Source organism: Manacus vitellinus, unplaced genomic scaffold (assembly GCF_001715985.3).
Source record: "Manacus vitellinus isolate BGI_N305 unplaced genomic scaffold, ASM171598v3 scaffold_31_pilon, whole genome shotgun sequence".
Taxonomy (NCBI): Eukaryota; Metazoa; Chordata; class Aves; order Passeriformes; family Pipridae; genus Manacus; species Manacus vitellinus.
The window spans coordinates 3454972-3467027 of NW_021940379.1; the positions used below are offsets into that span (position 1 = coordinate 3454972).

The following is a 12056-nucleotide window of genomic DNA, read 5'->3' on the forward strand; positions in this document are numbered from 1 at the left end:
AGAGGCGAGGCACGGCACCATTTGCTGCTCCCTGCCCCGGCCATGGAGAACGCGCACACAAAGACTGTGGAGGAAGTTTTGGCTTATTTCGGCGTCAACGAGAGCACCGGGCTCAGCCTCGAGCAAGTCAAGAAGCTGAAGGAGAAATGGGGCTCCAACGGTAGGTGAGGCGGCCCCGCCGCCGGGATGCTGCCGCCGGCCTCGCCCTCTCCCCGCTCGGCTCCCTCTCCCACCCCTCTCTCCTCTCCCCCATCCTTCCCGGGGCCCTGTGCGAGGCCTAACGCGTGTGCACTGGCAAAGCCGGCATCTCTTCCAGGACCCGGAATAGGAGCGAGGGAGAGAAGATGGCTGACTTGAACTCCACCTCGTGGGTTTCTTTCAATCCCGAGCTCGCGGGGCTGCTCTGGGGTGGAGGATGTCACCTCCGATCCCTTTCACCTTAACGGTGGGAAACCTCCTTCCATTCTGAATTGACGCCCCTTGGGGTTTAGTATTTTTATATTTTTTTTGGCCGTCTTGACCTTCATTTTTCCTCGCTTTTCAGCGCCTTTCTGCCCCTTATTTTATATTCTTCTCTCCAGTCGGGATATAGAATTCAGCCAATAAGGTGTTTCTTTTTTTTTTAATCCTTACTGCTTGGCCGTCCTAGTCCCTTCTGAACTCCCGTGCCGTTGTGTAAAATTGAAAATCTGTGAGAAGATTATACGGTGAAGGTGTTTATTTTAGCTTTAACGCTGCTTTTATGCCTCTTGGATTACTAAATCTTGTTGCGGGAAATAAAGAGGAGAGCAGAAATAAGGGAATACCCTTAAAATGGAGGAAAGAATTTGAAACATTTTGAAACAAGTTTGATGGTTTGGGGTGTTTTTCCCAAGTGAATGTGGAGGAACAGCTTTGTCATAAAGCGTTTGAAAAGCATTTTGAGCCTTTGACCCTTTGTGTGCAGCAACAGCACAAGCCCCACAGCTGGCTGGAGTGATGACTTGGCTGAATTATAACCCTTGGCACATTCCGGCGAACCTTTGTGTCTTAAAACGCAAAACTCTCGGGCCCGTTCACGTACTGTGGTGAAAAGAGCCACCTTAATGTGGCTTTCAGTGTGTCTGTCAAATCCAGCCCAGCTGAGTGTGTAATTCAGGAACACTACCTGGTGGATGCCTTATAACGCTCTAACGTGTTTCTTCAATGATTTCTTTCCTCTGACATGCTTCCTGGAAAAACCTTCCACGGACAGAGTTGCCGGCTGAGGAAGGTGAGCATGTTTGTGAAATCTTCTCCTAATTCTTATTGATAATTCATCGTTTTTTGTGAGGTGCATGACTAAATGGTTTTGTTATGTATTGCAGGAAAAACCTTACTCGAGCTTGTGATTGAGCAATTTGAAGACTTACTAGTTAGAATTTTGTTGCTGGCTGCTTGCATATCTTTTGTAAGTATGATTTATTCTTTTTAATTTCATAGGCTTCTGTATCTCAGAATGACATGTTCCAATGTATACAGAAAAAATATTCTTTCTCAAAAGGTAGAATTATGAGATGCAAAGTAAATTGCTGTCTCTTCAATTTGTTCTTTGCGATGGGGTTTCTGTAGGAAACAAAATTTCAGGGGAGTCTTTCATTGCATGAGTCACAAGCACGTAACTACACTAGACAGGTATGTTAAAAAGTGCTTTTCATTCAACCCAGTTTGGTTATTTGAGGTGGGATTTCTCAATGCTTTTGTTGGCTTTGAAAACTAACCTTGAGTAAGTAAGTGTTTAACTGGACATTCTTCTTGGCTTTGGGTTAATCGTTATCAGGCTCAATGTATAATCATTGGAAGACATTTTTGGATGCAATGCAGACTGTAAATAGAACCTCCGTGGCGAATATTCCAGTTGCCTTCCCTTCCTGATAATAGCAAGGTGACAGTTGTTGCTTTTGACAGTGACAAGAATGATGACGGCTGTGATGGCACCATAGTTGACCAAATTTGGTAACTGACCTTTGGATAGTCAAGTCATTAAATGGACATCTTCCTTTGCATACAGGATTAAAAGGACAAGAACATTTTTAACTTTTTTTTTTTTTTTAAATCGGTTTTTCTGCATTATGTGTAATGGGCATGTGCTCGCTGGAAAACTGAGCCAAGGCTAAGTATGGGAAGAAGATGAAGTCTGTATGTCTTGGGGGAACTGGACAACAGAAACAGAAGTGTTCAGAATATTAAATTGTTTGGGTAGGAGTAAAAGTTTACAGTAGACTTTGCCCTGGAGTTGTAATTAACTACTTTAAAAAAAAAAATAAATGCTGCAGCTCTTGGGGGGAGTGGAAATTTGTGGTGACTCTTTAGCTGAGGGCAAACTAATTAGGATGGGCAGAGGAGAATGTGCTCTGAGACAACTGTGTTTGATGGGGGAAGGTTGCCCTGGTGTGGTGCTGCAGTTTGTGCTGTGCTGGTGACCCGCTCTCCCCCCAGAGACACTTCTCAAAGGGCTCTGGTTTTGGTCTGCAATACACCATTACCAGCTGAGCAATGACTGGTGACATCAATCTTGACCATGGAGACAGATGTGCTTTACTCACTGTTCTGTTTCCTGCAGAGGAAATCAGACTGGTTATAGAAAATTGAATAAACGGTCATTCAAAAGCTTTTTTCCCCCCTCCTCTTTGCCCTTTTCCACTCCCAGAGGGTGAGATGGGGATGTATTTTTGTTCCTGAAAAGTCAGCAGTGTTGCTGTTGTCTCATGAGGCAAATGACACCATAGAAGTTTGTTAGCCTTTCGTGCCAAGGTACATTATTTGTTCTTATTTTAAGCAAGTAAGTGAAAAATCAAATTCACCAAACTCTAAGCTTTTATTGGTGAATCTGAGTAAGTATGAGACCAGGCTGACAGAGGTCATAGAACATAAACTGCTGAATCCTCTTGGAAAACTTGATTAGTAACTGAATTCAGTTGCTTTTTTCAGTATGGTTAATTTTCCTATCTAATTAAGAGGAGACTGTAGTCTGATGGAGTGTGGGATAGATCTGGGTTCTCTGCTTCTGTGCAGCTGACATGGTATATGACCTTGGGCTACTGCTCTGCTTTTCCTGTCTCCTGTTTTAGTTATGGATTCACACTAAATTGATGTCAGTAGTAAAGATTTTCTCTGTTTGATGAAACGTAGAAAAATCCCTAGATGTATTATAATTTTGGTACTTCAAAAGCACTTTGCCTTTGCGTTTGTTTCTGGCTTTTTCCTTGCTCAGAAGGTGATTATCTGTCTTTTTTAGGTTTTAACACTTCTTGATGAAAGCTTTTTTGGTTTTTTTGAGACTTTTGCAGTAGCTGTAAAGAACTGTTGGGTATGTTGATATAAAGATTGTATTACTGCAAAAATAGAAGTAATTACATCACTTAGGCTCTGGTGTCCTTTACCAACTGTACATTGTCAATTTAAGAAAATGTCGAAGATTCAGGTATGAGAGAGAGGATCTTAAAGTCACTGGTTTGTGTTGTGCGAGTTTTTACGGTGTTGCAGTCATAAATCATATTAGTTTATTGCTGTTAGAACTGGCTGCACAGAAGCAGCCATCTGTAACAGGGATCTGCATTAGGTTTTTGAGCAGAAACATCCCCTCTTCTCTCCAGTATAAACTCCTGTGTTCAGAGCTTTTGTGCCTCTGCTCCCACTCTGCCTGTCAGGGACGTGTCAGTGGAACAGCAGCTGGGTCTGTGTCACCCCGGCTGATGGCTGGGGGCAGATGCTGCTGTCTGTGGGCTGTAGGTACCACGTCCCACATTCCAGGTCAGAACTGCTGTTACAGGTGTGCTGGTCAGTGCAAGCCTTAAATCTGGCCTTTGAAGAGAAACAATGTAAATAATTTCTGATGGTGAGTAAATGCACCTGTGAATAGACTTGTCTCGGTCTTCTGTTGAATCTGTGAAGCCTCTGCAGAAATCAACCCGTGGAGTGTCTCAGCAGTTCATGGCTTTTCATTCTTGATACTTTTGTAGCATGTACTCAGATCTTCAGTATTTACTTAAAAGAACAGCTTTCTTTGCTGTATGAACGATTTTGACAGGTTGCAAGATGTTAGCTGCATCCGCTGTGGGATAGTTCCGTGGTGTGGATGCTTTAGGCAGTGGTGTGTGCTGAGCTGTGCAATCTTAGCTTTGCATCACACTGTGATTTCCTTCTACAAGATATGACACAGGCTATAAATTCTACCAAAACCTGAAGTATTTTACAGCATTGTAAGAGCATCCCCTCCCCTTAATTATTCCTTTGATTCCTAAGCTGACTTAGAAGTGAATGTTCTGGGAATAGTGGATATCTGTGTTCAGATTAAAACAATATAGTGTTGAAACAGTTGGAGATTTTTCAACCTGTAAATTAGAATGACTGTAACCCAACTTGTGTTAAAAGGTGAGCAAAGGTTCTCCTGGAGGAAGTCTAAGATGTGTCAATAACAATGTTTCAAGCTTTGCCCCGAAATCACCCCAAAAGCTACCTGTTAAGGTCAGCAGCAGTGAGTATGTGACACAAGATAAGGGTTCCTGTAGAACATTACACTGATATGCTTTTAGCTAAACTTAGACTGCTCAGTAGCACAAGGGTAGTGGTGATAAAAATGTGAGAAGTCATTGTGATTTCATTTTATATTGTAGAAATTAAACTGTGGGTGCTAGGTATCTTCCCCCCCTTATTGCTATAATAAACACAAAAATACATTTATTTTCAGAAGAATGGAGTAACGTATCTGATGGGTGCTCACAATCTGCTAACCCAACAAAATTCTTAATTTTGTGCTTACATATGTGGTTAAGATGTCTTGGTTTGTGTTTGGGGTTTCCCCCCCTCTCTCTCCTTGTGTGGCAAACAAAAATCTCTACTGAATAATGGGGTTAATACTGGGAGGTTTTTCTTTAGTAATTTCTGGCATTTAGCATAACTGACATGGACCAAGTATCAGGACTCCTAAAATAGTTCACATCAGCTTAATTTCAAGGTGTTTTGTATTGAAAAGTAAATCACTAAAAGAGGGTTTTTTGAGCAGTAGTTGATGCTCTGTCCAAAATACACTAAAACTTTAATTCATGGTATCCTGTGAGAAGAAAGCTCTCTTAAAAGCAATCTGTACATCTTACATGGCCTGCTTTAATTAATCCAGGGCTTTTTGTTAGGATGAGGTCTTACTCCCTCAGCTTGATTCTAAGTTTCCACTGTCAAAATGAAAACCAAACAGAAATCCCTGTGAGGTTGCTGACAGCCAAGTGTTTGCTTTTCCTCAGTTGGTGGTGAGTGGGTACAGCCTGCTGGGCAACACAGTCCTGCCTCCAAACTTCCACTCTTTGGTTCTGTTAGTCACCTCAGGTATCATTAGGTAACGTCTCCATAACTTACCTGACAACACAGGGATACTTCACTGGAGAAAGGTGTGAGGACACTTTTGTTGCTGTAGGTGTTTTCAGCAGTGGTCACCTCACTGCTGGCTGACTTTGGCATTGTACCTCTGCCCCTTTTCACAAATAACCCTGAAAACTAAGTGCTGTTTGCCTGTCATTGTGTATCTTTTGCCTTAGTGTCCTGCAGGTCCACCCCATTAGGCTTTGTTTAAAATAGACTCTGCAAGCTCTGGCAGCCCTAAAGCAAATATGCTGAATGAAAGTTGTCCTTTAAGCTGCTTATGTTGGCTGTTGATATGGGGCTCTTATGTCTTGCTATTATTTCCCTTATGTTTTTAGACTTGAATTTCTCTTGAGCAATTATTTTATTTTTCCTACTCTTTCTTGAGTACATGATGACTTTACTTATTGACAGTACTGCCTGAACAGTGCATTGGAGATCAATGACCTGGAAATTAAGCTGTTCTACATGTGAGTCTTAAAGTGATTAGGGCTGAAATATGGTGGGGCCCTTCTGAGTAGAAGTTAAAAAAAAAATAAAATTTCTCATTGTAGACCTCTCCAGGGTCTTAAAAAGTGTGCTAGTGGAAACTTTTTGACAAGGACTCAATGACTTGGACAAGAATTGTCTAATCTTTACCAGGCTTCAAAATATGGGTTGTTGTTACTAAAAATGCTGAGCTAAATACTTGCATTGCTTGTTCTGCTTCCTCTTTGTTTTTACTGTGGGTTGTTTTTTATTTTACTTCAGGCTGCTATCAAATGATAAACCTGATCTGTTAAGCAGTGTGTGCTGTGTATCACAAGTATCCTAAATGGAGTGTTAATATAGCTGTGGTCTGCTATAACAAAACCAAGAACTTGCAATGTATTTGGTTATTTTGATGTCTCTATTTACTGAAACGTTCTAGAACTAGAGGTTGGATTGTTCCACTGTCAGTGATTGTGTGGAAAATTTTGGGGGGAGAAATTTGTGTTGCTGGCTTCCAGGATTAATTAGATACTTCATTTTAATCTTGTCACAGATCGATAATTTTGCCAGAAAACCAACCATCAGATTCTGTACCCTCAGGATCTCTAATTTGAGTTCATCTGCTCTTTTTTGAAATAATGGCTTATTGAAAGTAAAGATCCCTTGAAAACTTAATTTTGGCTCTCCTTGACATACTTGGATCTTGCTGTCCTTGTAGCTACTTTCCTTACCTGGGGAAGTTGTGGCCTTTCTCAGTGTTACTTTACAGCACATGTGATCTTCAATCAGGAAAGATTCTGGTTTAGCATCGTGTAAAGCAGATGTTTTATTCCAGTTAACCTTGTAGGTGCCTGCTCAGATGAGAACATCACAAAATAATTGAATTTACTTGCTTTATTGGAAGCAAAATGGGGGCTCTACAGAATTCCAATAAGGAAAGGGAGGGGAAAAATAGATACTAAGCAGCTTTTCTGATGGCAGAGTGTGACCTTGTAGACACTGAGAAGTCTGGAAGTGTACCATTAACTTCTCCTGTAGCTCAAGTGGCAGAAGGTGTTAGAGGGGATTGGATATCCAGGGGTGTTGGAGAATGGAAGAAACATCCAAGATGTGGATAACATAAGAGATCCTCACTAAAGCCCTTCTCCAGAGGAATTACACAGCTCCTTGAAACGTCGTGTTGCCAGTTGGAATGTCTCAGTCTCCTTAATCGCAGCCTGGATCTTACAAATTTACCCTTTCGTAATAAAAATTTGTTGTAGCACTGGATTTGCTTGACAGTCTGTTTTCTGCTGGAGGCTTTCATGCTGCTGCTCCTTCCTTTCCCCATCCTGGAGTGTGTCTCAGTTGAGCAATAGCTCGGAGCAGCATGTTGGGGGAATTATGGCGCTGCTTTAGTAACAGTTTGCTCTCTGCAGCCCTCGGTGATTCACTGTGCTGTTGCCTGACTACCAGCCCTAATTATCTCAACACGTTGTTCCTATTTACTGTCACTTTCCAGGCTTCCTGTTGCTCAACATGTTGATGAAAAAGCCCTTCCTCTCTGGTCATGTTGGCTTGACTCTTCCTCAGGAGCTGCAGAGCTCTGCAGAGGCCCTGACACAGTCAAGTCAAGTGAATGGCAGAAGCCTAAAACTGGAGTGCACTTGTAAAGCAAATGAATGAAAACAGAATTTATGTGGAGCCTTTTATGCAAGTCCTCAAGTCGATTCACCTTTAAAAATTGAGTTTTATCAGCTACTCAGCTTAGAATTCAGCTTCAGTGAATTCACTTAGATGCTTCAGTAAGACACTGCTTGTATTTAAATAAGTAGATGCTTATTTTTCATGTCTACTCAGCAAAAACTTGTAAAACTGTATTAATTTTTTTGTCTAAGTTGCTAGTAAAGGGCACTTAAACTTGGCTAAAATTCAGATTCAGGCAAGGTTTGTGTTTTAAGTAGTCAAACTAATCTGTCTGCATTCTGTTTTATACAGTAAGGGATTTTTTTCTTTTCTCATGGTCACAACTGTTGTCACAACTTCTGCTTTCATTTCTGAAGCCACAGTAGCAATTGTTTCCCAAGTAAATAGTTTACTCCTTTAAAAGAAGAGTGGCCTTTAAAATGAACTTTGTACTACTTTAGTAGAGATTCTTTTTTCTTTTCCATTGCATATTGCCAACTCATTCATTAATTACAAAGCTACAACTGGGTAGGTTGAAACTTCTAAGATTGCTTAAGTCCGAGCAGTTGAATCTCTCAGGCTGGAACTTTGCAGGGGTAAAGTTTGCAAGGTGTCTGTGTAAATGAGTAATTTAAGTCACTGTGTTCCTCTTACAGGTCCTGGCCTGGTTTGAAGAAGGTGAAGAAACAATCACAGCATTTGTAGAGCCTTTTGTAATCTTACTTATTTTAGTAGCCAATGCCATTGTGGGAGTGTGGCAGGTATGCAGAGATTTTTACAACATCAAATCACAAATGATTCGGGGTTTTATGGTTTGAGAGGAAGCAGTGCACACTGTAGTGTTGGGTGCTTCATACAAAGCAAGTAGGATGTGTTGCTAACTTTAGATTCCTGAGAGTCAGCAAACCATAAAGCTTCTCGACACAAAGTGTTGACTTAAAGGTAAAATGAAAGCTTCAGAAGTGTTGCCAAAAAGGCAAAGTGCCCATCAGTGTGTTTGGCCACACACTGGTGAACACACGAACTAGACAGGCCAGAATGAAGGCCTGAATTCAGGGAACAAATCAGATCTTGCAGAGCTAAGAACAATTGGATCGGCTCGTTTGGGGGTTTTTTCCCAACTAAGGAACAAAGGATGCACTTTTAATCTCATTTCTTGTCTGTTTTCTCTTGAGACAACTGCTGTGTTTTAGTACATTATTAATGCACTATTAATTCTCCCAGTTCAATTACTATGGTACCTATTAAGTGTACGTCCAAAGACTGCATGTCTGTCAAAAGGCAGAAGTTTCTTCTGAAAACATCTAAATACCATGAAATTTTTCCTACATTATCAACTGTGAGATGACTTAGATGGCTTTTTATAAATCATGCAGACAGTAATAACAGTAACTGTTCTTAAGATGGCAATAACACTTCTCAAGATGCCAAAGTAAAGTGGTTCATATCATTTTAGCTTAATAATTTGATCACTTCAGACAAGGCATGTTTTATTAGAATTGTTTTTCTGCAGATCAAAAATACTCAAGGATTTTTAGGGTCATTCAAGTTATTTGTACAGTTGGTTGTTTTGGGGTTTTGTTGTTTTGTTTTTGTTTTTTTTTAAGGGGTGGTGCTAATGTGACATAATTACTGACTATCTTAGTACATTAGGTTTCATGCTTTAGAAAAAAAGGCAAACTCTCCAAAATAACAACAAAAATTAAGAGGAAAAGTCCTGTTAATGGTTAAAACATGTTAGAAAGAACCCTGCATGCTGGAAGAAGTGCTCTGCTTTGTGCTGGCCCAAGTGAGTTGGCTGAAGACTATTCCACAAAAAATCAGTTTTTAGCAGTTCCCAACTTGCTGCACAACTGCTGGAACTGGTGTGAAGGGAAGAGGTTGTGTTGATCCAGGGGTGACAGCATTGCCCCCTTAAGTGTCATTTTATATTCAAGTCTTCATGAAAGTCGTTGTGCAAGAGTTAATGTTTAACTTGAAACTCTGAGCTACAACTCTGCAGCTGCTGATTTTAAGTATGAAATGGAAGATAAAGCTCTCTCTACAGCTTAGGGATTTTCTTGTGTAGTTGTATGCCCTGTTGTAGGAAATAATCAATTTTTTCAGACAAGATAGTGTGCCAAGAATACCTCTCTATATATTTCTGTGTGCAGTGAAATATATTGTGAAACAAGAGTTGCTGCACAGATTAAATGACTCATTCCCTTGTTTTAATGGGCATGGAAAATCAGTCACAGTGCATAGTCTCCACCCATAAACGTATGTGTTCCTACAGGTACTGGATGTGAGCAACTGAGTCATTGCCCTCAACCTTTCCTCTCACGTGCCCTTTCCCCAGAGAGCCATCTGTGAGTGCTTCAGTGCCTGGCACGATGGTCTGACTGCCACAACTCCAGGCAAACAGGGAGCAGAGAGATTGAGTGTAGCACACTGAGCTGGCTGAAGCAGCTGAATCATAGGGTCCTTGAAGCTGGAAAAGATCTTTTGGATCATCAAGTCCAGCCGTTAGCCCAGTGCTGCCAAGGTCACCACTAAACCGTGTCCCCAGGGGCCACATGTGTGCCTTTTGAATACCTGCAGATATGGTGACTCAGCCCCTTCCCTGAGCAACCTTTTCTGATGTTTGACAGCCTGTTTGGTGAAGAAATTGTTCCCCGTAGCCAATCTAAGCCTCCCCTGGTGCAATTTGAGGACGTTTCCTCTTGTCCTGTCACTTGTTCTAGGGAGGGACAAGGTCTCCCTGAGCCTCCTTTTCTCCAGGCTGAGCCCCCTCAGCTGCTCCTGGTGCTCCAGATCATTTCCCAGTTCCATTCCCTTCTCTAGACACGCTCCAGCCCCTCCATGTCTTCTTGTGAGGGGCCCAGAACTGATCCCAGGATGGGGGGTGTCTCAGCAGTGCTCAGCACAGGGGGATGGTCCCTGCCCTGGTCCTGCTGGCCACACTATTACAGGCCAGGATGCCCTTGGCCTTCTTGGCCACCTGGGTCATGTTGAATTGGTTTTTATTTCTCCTTTTTGAAGGAAGACTTGTGTTGAAGTAACCTTCCATTTGTGAGACTTTATTTTGCACTTTAAGATTTTGTCTGATGTTGGCTCCTAATTGATTCACAGAAAAGCAGTATCAGCATTATTTTGTTGAGGAGCAGAATTAATTTACCTGGTGGAATATGAGACTGGTATTAATTACAGCCTTATGGGTCTGTGCTGGTATCTGCACTGCCTGGCCCTGAGCTGTGCCATGTAAATTCTAGTTCCTCAAGGTGGTTTTGTTAATGCTCATTTTCAGCTGCATTGTTATGTGGAAGTACCAAGTCCTTCAACCCTTGAATTTCTGATGATTTTGTTTCTGCTTTGACATGCAGGAGGAATTTTTTATTATCTGGAAAAGCTGATGTATATTTGAAGGGCAGACAGTGTAAAAACTATGTGCACTCTGCCATTATCTATAATTATCAGGCCTAAATGACGTTTGGACTTGTCAATAGGGAAATGGAAAATAAGTTCCTTCTCCAAGAGCTGGAGAAGGAGCACTGATAAGCTGCTGGTTCTTATGTTCTCCTTTATCCAGGTAACATCACAATATTGATCCCAATCTCTGGTAGTGCTTAGTGAGAGAACTGCAGTTAAGACAGGAAAGCCTTTGTGTTAGTGGAAATAAAAAAGGTTGTCATATGTGGAGATTCATCCAAGCTTGCAAATTAAGAGATTCTGGGGAAGTTTCTAGTTTGTCTGCTTTAATTTCACTTCAGAGTCACTTGATTTGCTGAAATAAAGTTGATTTTATGTTGTTTGAGGTTTGTCTTAACTTGATCCTTGATTTCTGCCAGTAAGTGAAATTCAGTAGTGCTTGTCTACTCCAGTCTGAGTCTAAGCTGCTCCAGCTGGTAAGGAACAGCCAAGACTTCTATCCATGAGTCTTAATTCTGTTTAGGGCCTTTTTATGTCAAAAAGTATGTTGCATGTGGATGTAACATTGAACTCTTTGTGTGGCCTCCCTGCAACAACATGGGATAATTTTGATGGAAAATGCTGCAGGGTTTAAATAAACAATTTCTAGGTTCTAAATGCCCACAAACATCTGAATTAGGCTGTAAAGATTTCCAGTCAGCAACCTCACAAGGGGAGGGGGGTCACAAAATGTTGTGTATGAAAGAATGTTGCTGAGCTGAGTTGGTAGTATTCATATGATAATGCTTTTGAAAAATCAGATCTGACCTACTTATTTTTCCTTGAGGGCTTTTGAAATGACACATTTTTGCTGTCTTTTAGGAAAGAAATGCTGAAAATGCTATTGAAGCTCTTAAAGAGTATGAACCAGAAATGGGCAAAGTGTATCGACAAGACCGAAAAAGTGTCCAGAGGATTAAAGCCAGAGACATTGTCCCAGGGGATATTGTGGAAGTGGCAGGTAAGGCCCATTTATGTAGCACATACATGTGTCAGAATATTAATGTAAAATTCTTGTGGGGGCTTTGTCTTACTGATTTGAGGCCCTGGGGGGAGTTTTCAGAGGCTCCTAAGTATATACTTCACTTATGAACAGTCTT

The 12056-nt window shown here is 41.3% G+C and overlaps 1 protein-coding gene across 2 annotated transcripts in view; it reads left to right on the forward strand.

Annotated features, from left to right (window-relative positions):
* The first annotated feature begins 6 nt into the window (after positions 1-6).
* The window catches only part of ATP2A2 (ATPase sarcoplasmic/endoplasmic reticulum Ca2+ transporting 2), a 44578-nt gene continuing 32528 nt past the window's right edge, over positions 7-12056 (forward strand). For both annotated transcript variants that reach the window (XR_001921109.2, XM_008926664.3), the window contains exons 1-5: positions 7-160; positions 1235-1252; positions 1347-1429; positions 8166-8270; positions 11779-11917. Coding sequence is in view for 1 of the 2 variants with exons in the window: in XM_008926664.3 (XP_008924912.2) it covers positions 43-160; positions 1235-1252; positions 1347-1429; positions 8166-8270; positions 11779-11917 (463 nt within the window). In the remaining variant the exon portion in view is untranslated. The remainder of the gene's footprint in view (positions 161-1234; positions 1253-1346; positions 1430-8165; positions 8271-11778; positions 11918-12056) is intronic.